The 17,118-nt window shown below is 39.5% G+C and overlaps 1 protein-coding gene across 1 annotated transcript; it reads right to left on the bottom strand.

Moving 5' to 3' along the window:
• Positions 1-244: 244 nt before the first annotated feature.
• LOC119016016 lies at positions 245-2,885 on the bottom strand. Its single transcript, XM_037091981.1, has 9 exons — positions 2,878-2,885; positions 2,756-2,836; positions 2,466-2,569; positions 2,270-2,337; positions 1,969-2,136; positions 896-934; positions 640-768; positions 466-548; positions 245-343 (listed from the first exon to the last, which is right to left on the bottom strand). The coding sequence occupies exons 1-8, from the start codon at positions 2,883-2,885 to the stop codon at positions 471-473; spliced, it is 675 nt and encodes a 224-aa protein (XP_036947876.1). The 3' UTR covers positions 245-343; positions 466-470.
• Positions 2,886-17,118: the final 14,233 nt, after the last annotated feature.

Raw genomic sequence — 17,118 nt, 5'->3', positions numbered from 1 at the left:
TGATTTTCTGTTTTTTTTTCCACATTCTGTCTCTCATGGTTGAGGGTTTACCCATGTTGACAATTACAGGCCTCTCTAATCTTTTCAAGTAGGAGAACTTGCACAATTGGTGGTTGACTAAATACTTATTTGCCCCACTGGATGTTAAACTTCATGCGTCTCAGTGAACACACTGTGTGTTCTGAGTGAGAGTGTGTCGTGTGTCAGAGAGTAGCATACGTTGGTCACTGACGTTTGGGTGCGGGGGGGGGTGTCCATCCGTGGTCCTAGACCGAGGAACCGGGCTGGAAGGGCCGTCGTCCTCCAGTCTCCGTGACAGCCTGGCTGGAGGGGATCCAACCTGCTGTTGACAGATGAGAACACATCTATTAAAATTCAGACAGAGTGGACCATGTAGTTATGTCTCCATGAAGACGCTGGTTCAACTGTAAAACACTGACTATGTGCGTCAGTTGTGTAACATACGTTGTTCACAGGAGACTGGTAGCAGGGGGGGGGGGGCGTCTCTCCGTGGTCCTATGACGCCTGGCTGCCGCTGGGGAGGCCACCTGCACCGTCAAATAAAACATAGAACCAGTAACTGTAGGTAACAAGGAGAAACTTTATAGTACAGCTGAGAAGCGATGTCACACAATTTACCTTCTTGCGCGCTGGAAGAGATGGGACGTCCACCACGTCAGACAGCTGAGAAGGAGACACTTCCACCATAACAGAAAGTGTCGTGCTAATGAACCACCGTGGGTTCAGTGGAAGGAAGGACTCCTTCTCCTATGGAAGACAAAACACCACAAAGACAAATGAATATTTGTCAGGTCAAATACACAAAGTTTAAACACTAACCAGTTAACTTGTTAAAAAAAAAAAAAAAGGAAAAAGAAAAAGAAAAATAAGTCACCTGCTGCTGAGCCACGCTGACCGGACCAGGAACCTGCGGCTGGGAAAGCACATCACGTATTTGATTAAATAGGTGCTTTTTAGTTATGACTGTGAACCCATGAACCAAAATGTACACAAACACATGTAAAAAAGACACATAATATTATATTAAAAAATAAAAATAAAAAAAGGGTTAGGTAGGGGAACAAATACAGTCATCCAAGAAGATGGACTGTTTATACACGGGCACGGGCTGAATCCTTCGTATGTTAATTAGGGGAATATTAATGAACTCCCTAGCTCTGGATCTTCAGTCACCTATCTCATAGACTAAAAAGAAGGAGCAAATTAATTTGCTAAATAAAAAATAAAAATCCTCAGGCAGGGGCCCCACTGTATTGAACCTTTAAGCCAGGGGTGTCAAAAAGATCCAGTAAAGGGCCATGTGGCTGCAGGTTTTCATTCCAACCAAGCAAGAACACACCTGATCCAAATCAGGTGTGTTCTTGCTTGTTGGCTGATCCAAATCAGGTGTGTTCTTGCTTGGTTGGAATGAAAACCTGCAGCCACATGGCCCTTTACTGGATCAGTTTGACACCACTGCTTTAAGCACTATTAGTTAAAAGACCATAGAGTCACAGAATGAGAAAAAAAAAAAATCTGAAGAGAACAAAAGGCGACAAAAACAAAACTAAGGAAAAATTGGAGTTGAGGTTAGAGACTAAAACAAAGGGGGAGGGGTTAAGAGATTAGCATCGATACAGACATTAAGGGTAAACTATATATTATACAAAGGAAGTAATGGTTGAGTTTAGGGCCCTATGAAGTGTAAATTATAACAAGAATGAAGAAAAATTAGGTTTAAACAAGGATTAGGGTTAGGGTCCTTACCAAGAAAGTTGTGGTTATGGTTAGGATAAACTAAGACCAAAGTTTAAATAAGGGTTAGGGTTAGGGTTCTTACCAAGAAAATTATGGTTAGGATAAGCTAAAACAAGGTAGAGGGTTAGGGGTTAGGGGTTAAACCTACTCACCTTGCTGCTCTGACCAACAACCTTCCACTGGAAGGGGCCAGGAGACAGGAGCACATACCTCTCCCTTCAAAACCAGCTTAGGAGAAACGTTCCTAAGCGGCTGTGAAGGAGTAGCAGACACCGGGGGAGGGGGAGGTGGTGGTGGTGGTGTCTCGAGGAACTGCTCCGTGGAGGCCCACAGCAGCTGGGTGAGGATCCCCATCCCCTCATGGTCGCTCAGGTGAACCTTGAGACATGACAATACAAATCCATTTACAGACAGTTTAACTTCAAAGGTAGCTTGTGTCAACTGTTTCATATCGACACACAAGAAATTATAGCAAATTAGACCTTTTCTATCACACAGATACTCTACTTACGCCGTCTCTGCTCCACAGATCCAAGCGCGTACGGGGGAAGTACTCCTCCGCAGAGAAGTACCTCAAACCTAAAAACATGAAAGAAAGAAAAAAAAAGTCATTACAATATTCACACATGTATGACTATGTTCATCACAGACATTTTTAAGTACATTTCTTTTACTTGTTTTAATTGACAACATTTTTTGTTACTTACCCATGCGAGCTGTCACACGATGGTATGCGTGGCAAAGGGCCCTCTGGTGCTCCTCATCCTCGTTCAGGTGGGGGGGGGGGGGGGGGGAAGTCCACCACAAAGACCTGTAGGACACAAAATTTTAGAAAACACCAACTGACAGTTTCATTCAAAATCACACACACACACACCATATTTAGTACACATTTCTTGAAAGCTCATACAATTAAAGTAGTCAATGTACTTCTAGTGTTGTTTAACTACTAACAATACAGGACAAGCGAGACATGAAATAAAAGCCTACCTCCGACCAGCGGCTCCTCACAGCAGTGAGGAATTGGGCGTAGTCGACGGCTACCTCGTCGACGGTCCTGCTCGCAGTCAGGTTGTTGCTAGGAGCAAGAACACAAACAGCATCAGGGTCTTGAGGAACCTTGGCATGTAGGACCTCAGTGCGCAGCTGAGCAGCATGGGCCCCAGGGGTCGACATGATACCAAAAGAAAAACTTCCCTTCTGGCATCTCGGTGAAACGGTCCACGAAGGCCCGGAGATGGGAGTCCCCGACAATCAGAACAAACTGCAACAAAAAAGAAAATTTCATTAGCATGAAAATCATTAATCCCTCTCAAGATTACTTCCTTCATAAACTGGACAATAATAGCACCTGCTTGTCAGGAGACTTAGAGCTTCGAAGTTGGCCACGTCTCCACCGGATGGCAGTAACCGGTACCGCGGCCTGTTTGGTAAAGTACAAAACAGATAAAAGGTTAAACTGATGAAGGAAAGGCTACTAGGAAATATCAACAATCACTTGTTTATACCAGTAAAAAAGTACAGGAAAACCTGTTGAAAAAGTTCAATATTGATGATGAATTCATTTATTGATCATTTAGGGATAAAACAAGTAAATACTTATGTGCACGAACTTGCACATCATCCGGGCTCCAGAAAGGCTTGGCTGGGGGTGAAGATCCAACTGTCTGATGACAGATTAAACACAAAAAAAAAAAATTAATTAATGATAATCATAACAACAAGCATAAGATAAAGACATACAAGTTAAAACAAAATATAATAAAACATGTCTCATTGTGTGTGTGACACCGTCCGATGAAACATTAACATCAAAAGACATGGCAGACATTCAGAACTCAGCAGTTAAGGAGAAAGCAATAGATGTAACATTTCTACAGCCATTTTCATGCAGACAGGTGTCACTGCGACACAGAGGCTTATCTACTGTGCAAGTACCTCCGGGGGGGTGGGGAAAGACCTCAGCTCCTCCAGGTTGAGCTTCCTCCAGCGCTGCTTCAACACCACAGACCGCCTCGACTTCCTTGGCATCCTGCTGATAGAAGTTAAAAACAAGAGAGAACAACAAGAGAAATGCTTGTCAAACTGACCTAAACCTAAACCACCTAATGTAAAGTAAACTAATCTAAGACAACCTAATATAATCTTATACGTAGAATGAAATTTGAGAAAACGATGAAGATGTGGTGATTGTGTGTGTGTAGGTGATGTGGTGATACTGTGAAGGTTGAGGGCAATGGATGAAGGATGATGGTCACACTCAGCTGTCAGCGGTCACTCTCAGCACAGGAACCCTTTAATCTTATCAAAGACAATAGGCAATAAAAAGATAAATGTCTCTCAAATGTTACGAGTCAGTGTTAGCAACAAGTTAATATCATAACAGACACAAGTTAAACATCTGTACTTGTCATAATTTGTGTGTTTTTGGGCACAGTATTTCTTCAAATAATTCTATATTATAATTTATAATTACTATAAATTATAATTAAAATACTATGTCAATTTTATACTACACAGTATCAAATCATTTATTCCTAAGAACAAAGAATTACTATGACATGATCAATATAACACACAACATAACAATAACTTCATCAAATGTACAGGATTTTATCAACATCTGAATGCACATTTATTACCAAAAGCAAAAATAGTCATGTATGAAAATGCTTCCTTTTCTATTTAATCAAGGTAGATTGTAAACGTGTATGGTACATCTAAAGTATGATATTTATCTAACTACATAGAAAGGCATTTAATCACATCTTATCACAAACAGGAGAAATGTGTGTTTCAGTAGACAGAAGGGAGTATTAAATACTAGTCACAATCTACACAATTAGATACGAAATACAGCTTTTAGCTTGTGTTAATATTCTTGTATGAAAACAAAAAAACAAACAAAAAAAAATCCCAAGATAATGAGTGTAATATCTCCTACTACAAATCTGACCCGTGTTAAGGATCTAAACATGACAGTACAGTTCGCACCCGGAGAGAAAAATGGCTACCGTTTGCGCCGCGAGAGAACAAAGGCCAATGTTCTTGCAGTTAGCATCTAGCTAATGGCTACCGTTTGCGCCGCAAGAGAACAAAGACAAGGTTCGCGCAGTTAGCATCTAGCGCGGCCTAACGTTTTAGCTTTTAGCTCAGTGATCATATATATAAACAGATCGACCTTATATAGCAACACATCGACCATAAACAACTAATCTTCCCAAAATCACGACAGTAATGTTTAGATTCAATTACCTCACTTTTGTTAAAGGTGTGCGGATGTTAGTACAGTTAGCTTTTCGCTCCGGTTAATGTGTCTTTATAGAAAAAAGCAAAGTCACCGCTGTTGGCTTAGATCGCGGCCTAATGTTTTACATACCAGAGCCGAGTAGTGCTATTAAATCGTCTTAATATTGTTATATTGAAACAGACTGACGTAGCCCCGTTACTGTTACCGAGACACACATATCATGTACTTATGGACCCTTATAGCTTTGTTAATCGCTGTTGGCCTGGAGCTACGGGGCTCCGGGTAGCGGAGCTAACAGCTAAAGTTAGCTATCTGTGCACTTCACACTCCGCTGTTGGCCCGGAGCTACTGGGCTCCGGGTAGCGGAGCTAACAGCTAACGTTAGCTATCTGTGCACTTCACACTCCGCTGTTGGCCCGGAGCTACTGGGCTCCGGGTAGCGGAGCTAACAGCTAACGTTAGCTATCTGTGCACTTCACACTCCGCTGTTGGCCCGGAGCTACTGGGCTCCGGGTAGCGGAGCTAACAGCTAACGTTAGCTATCTGTGCACTTGACACTGCGCTGTTGGCCCGGAGCTACTGGGCTCCGGGTAGCGGAGCTAACAGCTAACGTTAGCTATCTGTGCACTTGACACTCAACTGTTGGCCCGGAGCTACTGGCCTCCGAGTAGCGGGGCTAACAGCTAACGGAGCTCCGTCAGTCTGTTTCAGTACAACAATATTAAGATGAGCGAACGGTGCTACTCGGCTCTGGTATATAAAACATTAGGCCGCGCTCGAAGCCAACAGCGGTGACTTTGAGCCAAGTACCTCCGGATTAATACTGCTGAAACAGACCGATCATTAACAATTACATTCATTTTTTCCGAAATCATGAGTTATCGTGATCATGAGAGAGATAGTAATGTCTAGCTTCAATAAAATCCATTTTTATTAACGATTTCAGCTAATATCAGACAGAACAGGTACTTACCTACGATGAGGTCAAAGGGTATCGCGCAGAGCCGGATCAGTGTTTTTTATATCAAGGCCAAAAATAATGCACACACAACTGTCCAATCAGAGTTCTCTTGGGTTGTCGGTCATCTGTATCCGAGGTGATTTGTCCAATGAGATGGCTGATGAGCTGTGCACTTGACACAGACTCCGGACGACCATACTTTGCTGCATCCATTATTTATATTTATTTTTATGAATGTATGATAATATAATACAGTAACAATACATCAATGTTAATTAGAATACTTGATTAATAATGATATTAATTGATTGATGTTGAATTATTAGATATTATTGAATAACATAAAACAATATATGTTTTATTTATTTTATTTGCATATTATAATAAAATACATTAATGAAAATGTTATTATGAATTAATAATATTGATAATATTAATACCTTAAAAGTGCTTTTCAACACAAATGTACAGACAGCATTCCATTTAATTTTTTCAGCTAATGGATTATGATGGCTTGAATGAGTGACAAGATAATTGTTAAATATTGTTTAAATGTTGGGATATATACTGTGTATGTGTGTGTGTGTTTGTGTGTCTGTGTGTCTGTGTGTGTCTGTCTGTCTGTCTGTGTGTTTGTGTATTAAACTGACTCATTAATGAATCTGTCACTCTTTCTTCTTATTAGTGGTGCTGTGCTCCACACAGCCGTCTATAAAACCCTATTGCTTTGCTTTAGAGGGGTCCCATTTCCTCGTCCCATTCATTCCTTAAGGGAAACTTTTCACTGACGTCACGAAAAATTGATATTCTACAGAGTTGCATAATAGCATAACGAGTCGAGTCGAGCCGCATGTTAAATGAATGAAAAATTAATCATTAAATATGGTTTAAATGTTGGGAAATATACTGTGTGTGTGTTTGTGTCCATTTGTGTGTGTGTGTGTGTCTATTAAACTGACTCATTGATTAATCTGTCACTCTCTCTTCTTATTAGTGGTGCTGTGCTCCACACAGCCGTCTATAAAACCCTATTGCTTTGCTTTAGAGGGGTCCCATTTCCTCGTCCCATTCATTCCTTAAGGGAAACTTTTCACTGATGTCACGAAAAATTGATATTCTACAGAGTTGCATAATAGTATAACGAGTCGAGTCGAGCCGCACGTTAAATGAATGAAAAATTAATCATTAAATATGGTTTAAATGTTGGGAAATATACTGTGTGTGTGTCCATTTGTGTGTGTGTGTGTGTGTATTAAACTGACTCATTGATTAATCTGTCACTCTCTCTTCTTATTAGTGGTGCTGTGCTCTGCACAGTCCTCTATGGACCCCTATGGCTTTGCTATGGAGGGGTCCCATTTCCTCATCCCATTCATTCCTTATGGGAAACTTTTCACAGTTTTTCGCGATGTCAGTCACGAAAAATTAATGTTCCTCAGAGTTGAATGATAGCATACCGAATCCGGTCGAGCCGCAAGTTAAATGAATGAAAAATTAATAATTAAATATGGTTTAAATGTTGGAAAATATACTGTGTCTGTATTTGTGTGCGTGTATGCGTGTGTCTGTCACTCTATCTATTGGCCAGCTGATCTCGGTTGCCACGGTGATCGTTGCCAATGGACACCCTATAGCTCTGCTATAGAGGTGTCCATAGTAGGCTGGCGAGCACACGCTTTGCCCCGTGACGAAAAAATCATGAAAGCTAGAGCAAAAGTTGGATCCCACGTTGATAATTTGGACTTGTATCTACGCTTTAAAGTTCGAATGGTGTGTCTGAGTCAACGTATGCCAGAGCAGGAGTTGTTTGAAAAATGTTGAAGATTTGCAACTTTTTTTTTACCTTGTCCCATTCATTCCTTACAGGAAATGTTTGGCAGTTTTTCGCGTCTTACGACGCAAAAAATTATTATTCTGAAAAACTGAACGAAAGCATACCGAGTCAGATCGAACCACACGTTTTGATGTATTGTTTGTTTGTGTGTGCTCAACGGTGCAGGACGAGTTAGCGACAGAAAAATGGCTCTCAATGTACAGTGGATTGTAAAATAAACACTAGACAATTCCCCGCCGGGGAATCGCGAGAGTGGGCTGTGCGCTTTGCCCCGTGACGAAAAAGCAAACATGGTATCGGCAAAATTTCTCCACCATCAAGTGGGAAAGGCCTTAAAGAACACAGTCACCAAGTTTTGTGGTCCCACTTTGAGAAATGTGGTAATAGGAGCAAGCTGGAGAAGGGTGCAGTTTTGCAAATCCTCTCCCTGATTTACAATGGAGTTAATGGGACTCTTGTTGGATAGAGGCCGATAATTCAAAAACCATGAATCCCACTGAGAAAATAAACACATTGGGAGAAAGAAGACAAGTGTGGCTACAACTCTGGAAAATGTCACTGTTTTTGAGTGAAATTTGTGAAATGATATGCATACCGAGTCAGATCGAACCGCACGTTTTGATGTATTGTTTGTTTGTGTGCACTCAACGGTGTGGGACGAGTTAGCGACAAAAAAAATGGCTCTCAGTGTACAGTGGATTGTAAAATAAACACGAGACAATTCCCCGCCGGGGAATTGCGAGAGTGGGCTGTGCGCTTTGCCCCGTGATGAAGAAGCAAACATGGTATGAGCAAAATGTCTCCTCCATCAAGCGGGAAAGGCCTTAAAGACAGTCACCAGGTTTTGTGGTCTCTGTTTGAGAAATGTTGTTTTTATTTCTGGAAAGTGTGAAATGAAGGCACAGAAGCGAGAGAGAGAACAGGTACCGTCTGCTCTTCACCAGAAATTTCGGCTCAAAATTAACATTGCGGCTTATGGGAGAGCTTCATGACTTCTTGTCGCTCTTGGGCTTCTAAATCCAAAACCGTAAGTCCCACATCTGAAATAAGACCATCAGCTGAAAGCCAACAAGATTTCCTACATTTCTATGCATATATTGTCTATGTCAAGTATAAGATGTGGGAACCAAATTGAGCAAAAATAGAATTTTTTTCCCGTTTTTGGTGCTGCTCTACACTCTGGGCTGCGGCAGTTGATGATGTCACGCACTCTAGCTGACGCAATACACACCCATTATGAAAAGGTGGAAAGTTAAAGGCAGGAAGAGCTTAAAACAGGGTGAAAAAAGAGAGAAAAGGTGGAAAATTAAAGCAAAAAATAGCTTTAAAAGGGTGAAAAAAGACTGAAAGGGTAGAAAGTTGAAGGCAGAAAGAGTTCAAAAAGGTGAAAACAGTCTGAAAAGGTGGCAAATTAAAGTAAGAACGAGTCTAAAAAGGTGAGAAAAGTCAGAAAAAGGGAGAAAAGGGGTGAAAAAAGACTGAAAAGGTAGAAAGTTAAAGGAAGGAAGAGATTAAAAAGGTGAAAAAAGACTGAAAGTTGGCAAATTAAAACAAGAAAGAGCTTAAAAAGGTGAGAAAAGTCAGAAAAGGTTGCAAGTTAAAGGCAGAGAGAGCTTAAAATGGCTGCATCGGTCTATGTAAAGGAAAAGATGTGGGATCCAAATACAGCTGAAGAGAAGTCTTTCTCCAGATTTTCCAGCTGCTCATAACTCTAAAGATGATGTCACACAGTGTAGCTCAGGCACCACACACACACATTCTTGAGATACACACGCTGGAGAAATAGGAGAGACAGAAATGATGAGGTCCCCATAAGATGAATGGGAAAAACTCCTCCCAAACCCCTGCGATTTGGAAAAAACTTTAATGTTTAGGGTAATAATACCTATATGGTGAGCGAGTAGAGACCTGGCCGAACTCGGTCATCTGGTTTTTATTTCTGGAAATGAGAAATGAGGGCACAAACGCGAGAGAGAGAACAGGTACCGTCTGCTCTTCACCACAAATTTCGGCTCAAAATTACATTGCGGCTTATGGGAGAGCGTCTTCACTTCTTGTCGCTCTCGGGCTTCGAAATCCAAAACCGGTAAGTCCCACATCTGAAATGAGACCATCAGCTGAAAGCTAATAAGATTTCCTACATTTCTATGTATACATTGTCTATGTTGAGGTAAAAGGTTTGGATCCAAATCGAGCTGAAGAGAATTTTTCTCTCCGTTTTCGGAGCTGCTCTACACTCTGGGGTGTGCGGCAGTTGATGGATTGTGCACCACTCTAGCCTGACGCAATACACACCCATTATAAACTCAGAAGAGGAGCTAAAAATCCTTCAAACTCGAACTGCGATGATTTCAAAAACCATACAAGATTTTAAAAAACTGAATACAGTGCAAATAGTTCAAGGGCGTTGTGGAGTAGTTTTAAAGTTGAATGGTGTCTCTAGCTGAATGGTATGAGGGAAAAGAAGAGGTTGAAAGGTCGAGGAGTTTTTGAAGAGGATTTGAAGCTTTTCCCATTTGCGGCAATGTTAAAATTTTTTTTAAAAACAAGCTTAATATTTGAAAAAAGTTGAAAGGTTGAAAAGTTGAAAAGCACAAGGTTGAAAGAGCTTAAAAGCTGAAACATTTTCATGTTTGAATGGTTCTTCTATAGCTGAAGGTATGCTGAAGTTATAGCAGAATGAAATTTGAAAAAATCCCCATAAGGATGAATGGGAAAAAATTTAGCAGAAAAAGCTGAATATTTCCAAAAGTAGAAAAGGTTAGAAAATAGAAAAATACAAGCCATCATGTCCAAAAAAGCTGAAACATTTTGATATTTGAATGGTTTTTATAGCAAAGTTTGTAGGAGAGAAGAGAGAAAAAACGTACGGAAGAGAATAACTAGAAAAATTGTATTTCCTGCGAAAATACAGTGTGAATGCTGAAGGCTGAAACGCTCTTGGAAATCTGCTGAACGTCCTGGCGAAATGTTGAAAAAGTCGAAAAGCCGGAAAAGTTGCAAAGTTAAAGGCCGAAAGAGCTTAAAAAGTTGAACATATTGATAGTTGAACAGTTCCATAGCTGCACAGGAAGAGGAATGGTTGAAGCAGTTGAAATTACAGAAAGATGAATATTTTAAGAAGATGAAGAGACAGGAAGGTTGAAGAGGGCTGAAAGAGTTTAAAAAGTGTAACAATTTCATAGCTGAACATGAAGTTGAATGTTTGAAGGAGTTGAAAAGGCAGGAAGATGAATATCTGAAAAGTTTGAAAAGCTGTAGCTTAAGAGGGCTGAACGAGCTTAAAAATGTGAAAAAAGATTGAAAAGGCCAAAAAGTTGTAGAGTAAGAGGGAAGAACGAGCTTAAAAAGGTGAGAAAGGGTTGAAAAGGTGAGAGGATAAAGGAAGAAAGAGCTTAAAATGGTTGCACACATGCTGGAGCAGGAGCAGAGCCAAAGATGAAAATGTCCCCATAAGGATGAATGGGAAAACGCCTGACAAACTCCTGCGATCTTTGAAAAAACTGTAATGGTTATGGTCAAAATATTTATTTAATGAGTAACAGGAGACATTGTTAAACGAAGTGATGTTGTTTATATTTCTGGAAAGAATATTTTAAAAAGATCAAAAGGCAGTAAGTGGAATATCTGAATAGTTTGAAAAGCTGTAGCTTAAGAGGGCAGAACGAGCTTAAAAAGGTGAAAAAAGACTGGAAAGGCAGAAAGATTGTAGAGTAAGATGGCAGAAGAGCTTAAAAAGGTGGAAAAAAGGTTGAAGAGGTGAAAGGATAAAGGCATAAAGAGCTTAAAATGTTTGCAGACATGCTGGAGCAGGAGCAGAGCCAAAGGTGAAAATGTCCCATAAGGAAATGGAATGGGAAAACACCTGACAAACTCTTGCGATCTTTGAAAAAACTGTAATGGTTTATGGCCAAAATATGTGTATGTTATAAAGCTGAATGGTGGTCTCTACTCAAAGTATGAAGGGACAGAAGAGGTGCTAAGTCGATGACTCTGGAAGAGGATTTGAAGATTTTCCCCATTTACTTCAGTGTTAAATTTTGTTTAGAAAAAGCTGAATTTCTAAAGAAGTTGAAAAGTTAAAAAGCAAAAAAGTACAGGTTGGAATAGCTTAAAAAGTTGAACATTTTAATAGTTGAATGGTTTCTTAGCTTAAAGTATGCAGAAGTTATAGCACAGAATGAAATTTGAAAAATTCCCCATAAGGATGAATGGGAAAACGCCTCCCAAACGCCTCCGATTTGAAAGAAAACTGTAATGGTTGTAGCTGAAATATCTATATGGTGAGTGAGAGGAGGAGTTGCTGAACGAGGTCATGTTGTTTTTATTTCTGGAAAGTGAGAAATGAAGGCACAGAAGCGAGAGAAAAGGTACCGTCTGCTCTTCAGCAGAAATTTTGGCTCAAAATTAACATTGCGGCTTATGGAGGAACTGTTGGACTTCTTGTCGCTCTCGGGCTTCTAGATCCAAAACCGTAAGTCCCACATCTGAAATAAGACCATCAGATGAAAGCCCACAAGATTTCCTACATTTCTATGCATATATTGTCTATGTCAAGTAAAAGATGTGGGAACCAAATCGAGCTGAAGAGAATTTTTCTCCCTTTTTTCCCAGCTGTTCTACACTCTGGGCTGCGGCAGTTGGTGCGCGCGCACTCTAGCTGATGCAATACACACCCATTATAAAATGAGAAGAGGAGCTAAAAATCCTTCAAACTCAAACTGCGATGATTTCAAAACCATACAAGATTTTAAAAAACTGAATACAGCGCAAATAGTTCAAGGTGTTGTGAGTATTTTAAAGTTTGAATGGTGTCTCTAGCTCAAGGTATGAGGAGAAGAAGAGGTGAAAGTCGAGGAGTTTTGAAGAGGATTTGAAGCTTTTCCCATTTGCGGCAATGTTAAATTTTTTTTTAAACAAAGCTTAATAATTGAAAAAGTTGAAAGGTCGAAAAGTTGAAAAGCACAAGGTTGAAAGAGCTTAAAAAGCTGAACATTTTCATGTTTGAATGGTTTCTATAGCTGAAGGTATGCTGAAGTTATAGCAGAATGAAATTTGAAAAAATCCCCATAAGGATCAATGGGAAAAATTTAGCAGAAAAAGCTGAATATTAGCAAAAGTATAAAAGGTAGAAAAAAGAAAAATAGACGCCATCATGTCCTAAAAAAGCTGAACATTTTGATGGTTGAATGGTTTCTGTAGCACAAAGTTTGTAGAAGGAGAAGCGAGCCAAAAAACGTACGGAAGAATAATAATAAATTCCAGAAGAACAATAGTGTGAATGCTGACTCAGCATTCACACTAATAATAAATTCCAGAAGAACAATAGTGTGAATGCCTTCAGCATTCACACTAAAAATTGTATTTCCTGCGAAAATACAGTGTGAATGCTGAAGGCTGAAACGCTCTTGGAAATCTGCTGAACGTCCTGGCGAAATGTTGAAAAAGTCGAAAAGCCGGAAAAGTTGCAAAGTTAAAGGCCGAAAGAGCTTAACAAGTTGAACATATTGATAGTTGAACAGTTCCATAGCTGCACAGGAAGCGGAATGGTTGAAGCAGTAGAAATTACAGAAAGATGAATATTTTAAGAAGATGAAGAGACAGGAAGGTTGAAGAGGGCTGAAAGAGTTTAAAAAGTGTAACAATTTCATAGCTGAACATGAAGTTGAATGTTTGAAGGAGTTGAAAAGGCAGGAAGATGAATATCTGAAAAGTTTGAAAAGCTGTAGCTTAAGAGGGCTGAACGAGCTTAAAAATATGAAAAAAGATTGAAAAGGCCAAAAAGTTGTAGAGTAAGAGGGAAGAATGAGCTTAAAAAGGTGAGAAAGGGTTGAAAAGGTGAGAGGATAAAGGAAGAAAGAGCTTAAAATGGTTGCACACATGCTGGAGCAGGAGCAGAGCCAAAGATGAAAATGTCCCCATAAGGATGAATGGGAAAACGCCTGACAAACTCCTGCTATCTTTGAAAAAACTGTAATGCTTATCGCAAAATCTTTTATATGATGAGTAACAGGAGACATTGCTGAACGATGTGATATCGTTTATATTTCTGTAAAGAATATTTTAAAAAGATGAAAAGGCAGAAAGTCCAATATCTGAGGTTGAAAAGCTGTAGAGTAAGAGGGGTGAAAGAGCTTAAAATGGGTGCACACGTGCTGGAGCAGCAGCAGAGCTGAAGATGACAATGCTCCCATGAGAATGAATGGGCAAACGCCTGCCAAACTGTGATGAATAACAGGAGAGATTACTGAACACGGTGATGTCCTTTAAATTTCTGTAAAGAATATTTTAATAAGATGAAAAAGGCAGAAAGATGAATATCTGAATAGGTTGAAAAGCTGTAGAGTAAGAGGGCTAAAAGAGCTTAAAAGAGTGGGAAGAAGCTAAAAAGCTAAAACATAACATATTATCTTTGTCTTTTGGCATTGGGTTAGACATTCACATTTTTGAGTGGAGGGGAAAGATCCATAGACTTGGCAGGTAGTGATGCACAGTCAGGGCTTCTGTGGTTCAGCACCACGGACAGCGGTGAGAAAGAGAGACCACAAGCATGCCCCAAAACAATTAAAACAAGGTGAGGGTGATCCGCTGTGTGATAGCGGAGTGGAGAGTCAACAGCTGGATTTTGCAGACACGGTCAATATTAGTAGATGTATAGGCAAACAAAAAAACAACAACCACGACCATTATTCATTTTTTTAATTACATTTGTGAGAAGTTATTATAATGAGGATTTTCACTTCCCCACAAACATGATAAATCCCTCCAAATAGTTATTACATTAGTGGGAAATCACATGTTACATTTGAAGTAGGCAGCGGCCATTACCTTTGTGGAAAATGTATTAAATTTGTGGGTTTATTACATTAAAGGCTGGCTGCAAGGTTGAATGGTCTTAAAAAGCTGAAGATTTGTGAAGCCAAACGGTTTTTTTAAATGTCCCCATAAGGATGAATGGGAAAACGCCTGCTAAAGATGAAAATGTCCCCATAAGGATGAATGGGGAAACACCTGACAAACTCCTGCGGTCTTTGAAAAAATTGTAATGGTTATGGTCAAAATATTTATTTAATGAGTAACAGGAGACGTTAAACGAAGTGATGTTGTTTATATTTCTGGAAAGAATATTTTAAAAAGATCAAAAGGCAGAAAGTCCAATATCTGAAGAGGTTGAAAAGCTGTAGCTTAAGAGGGCAGAACGAGCTTAAAAAGGTGAAAAAAGACTGGAAAGGCAGAAAGATTGTAGAGTAAGAGGGCAGAAAGAGCTTAAAAAGGTGGAAAAAAGGTTGAAGAGGTGAAAGGATAAAGGCATAAAGAGCTTAAAATGTTTGCACACATGCTGGAGCAGGAGCAGAGCCAAAGATGAAAATGTCCCCGTAAGGATGAATGGGAAAACGCCTGACAAACTCCTGCGACTTTTGAAAAAACTGTAATGGTTATGGCCAAAATATTTATATATTATAAAGTTGGAATGGTGTCTCTAGCTCAAAGTATGAAGGACAGGAAGAGGTGCAAAGACTTTGGAAGAGGATTTGAAGATTTTCCCATTTACTTCAGTGTTAAATTTTGTTTAGAAAAAGCCGAATTTCTAAAGAAGTTGAAAAGTTAAAAAGCAAAAAAGTACAAGGTTGGAATAGCTTAAAAAGTTGAACATTTTAATAGCTGAATGGCTTCTTTAGCTTAAAGTATGCAGAAGTTATAGCAGGATGAAATTTGAAAAATTCCCCATAAGGATGAATGGGAAAACGCCTCCCAAACGCCTCCGATTTGAAAGAAAACTGTAATGGTTGTAGCTGAAATATCTATATGGTGAGTGAGAGGAGGAGTTGCTGAACGCGGTCATGTTGTTTTTATTTCTGGAAAGTGAGAAATGAAGGCACAGAAGCGAGAGAGAGAAAAGGTACCGTCTGCTCTTCAGCAGAAATTTTGGCTCAAAATTAACATTGCGGCTTATGGAGGAACTGTTGGACTTCTTGTCGCTCTCGGGCTTCTAGATCCAAAACCGTAAGTCCCACATCTGAAATGAGACCATCAGATGAAAGCCCACAAGATTTCCTACATTTCTATGCATATATTGTCTATATCAAGTAAAAGATGTGGGAACCAAATCGAGCTGAAGAGAATTTTCCTCCCTTTTTTCCCAGCTGTTCTACACTCTGGGCTGCGGCAGTTGGTGCGCGCGCACTCTAGCTGACGCAATACACACCCATTATAAAATGAGAAGAGGAGCTAAAAATCCTTCAAACTCAAACTGCGATGATTTCAAAACCATACAAGATTTTAAAAAACTGAATACAGTGCAAACAGTTCAAGGTGTTGTGAGTATTTTAAAGTTTGAATGGTGTCTCTAGCTCAAGGTATGAGGGAGAAGAAGAGGTTGAAATTCGAGGAGTTTTGAAGAGGATTTGAAGCTTTTCCCATTTGCGGCAATGTTAATTTTTTTTTAAACAAAGCTTAATATTTGAAAAAGTTGAAAGGTTGAAAAGTTGAAAAGCACAAGGTTGAAAAAGCTTACAAAGCTGAACATTTTCATGTTTGAATGGTTTCTATAGCTGAAGGTATGCTGAAGTTATAGCAGAATGAAATTTGAAAAAATCCCCATAAGGATGAATGGGAAAAATTTAGCAGAAAAAGCTGAATATTTCCAAAAGTAGAAAAGGTAGAAAAAAGAAAAATACAAGCCATCATGTCCCAAAAAAGCTGAACATTTTGATGGTTGAATGGTTTTTATAGCAAAAAGTTTGTAGGAGGAGAAGCGAGCCAAAAAACGTACGGAAGAAGAATAATAATAACTAGAAAAATTGTATTTCCTGCGAAAATACAGTGTGAATGCTGAAGGCTGAAACGCTCTTGGAAATCTGCTGAACGTCCTGGCGAAATGTTGAAAAAGTCGAAAAGCCGGAAAAGTTGCAAAGTTAAAGGCCGAAAGAGCTTAACAAGTTGAACATATTGATAGTTGAACAGTTCCATAGCTGCACAGGAAGCGGAATGGTTGAAGCAGTAGAAATTACAGAAAGATGAATATTTTAAGAAGATGAAGAGACAGGAAGGTTGAAGAGGGCTGAAAGAGTTTAAAAAGTGTAACAATTTCATAGCTGAACATGAAGTTGAATGTTTGAAGGAGTTGAATAGGCAGGAAGATGAATATCTGAAAAGTTTGAAAAGCTGTAGCTTAAGAGGGCTGAACGAGCTTAAAAATATGAAAAAAAGATTGAAAAGGCCAAAAAGTTGTAGAGTAAGAGGGAAGAATGAGCTTAAAAAGGTGAGAAAGGGTTGAAAAGGTGAGAGGATAAAGGAAGAAAGAGCTTAAAATGG

Source organism: Acanthopagrus latus, unplaced genomic scaffold, assembly GCF_904848185.1.
Source record: "Acanthopagrus latus isolate v.2019 unplaced genomic scaffold, fAcaLat1.1, whole genome shotgun sequence".
Classification (NCBI taxonomy): domain Eukaryota; kingdom Metazoa; phylum Chordata; class Actinopteri; order Spariformes; family Sparidae; genus Acanthopagrus; species Acanthopagrus latus.
This window is presented reverse-complemented; position numbering and strand designations above follow the sequence as displayed.

Bases quoted from the DNA above. Each gene is read 5' to 3' on its own strand.
- LOC119016016 (XM_037091981.1), bottom strand. The intron at 935-1,968 runs GTATGTGCTCCT...GTGCTTTCCCAG, and splicing joins AGCTGGTTTTGAAGGGAGAG to CCGCAGGTTCCTGGTCCGGT. The intron at 769-895 runs GTGACTTATTTT...TGTCTTCCATAG, and splicing joins TCAGCGTGGCTCAGCAGCAG to GAGAAGGAGTCCTTCCTTCC.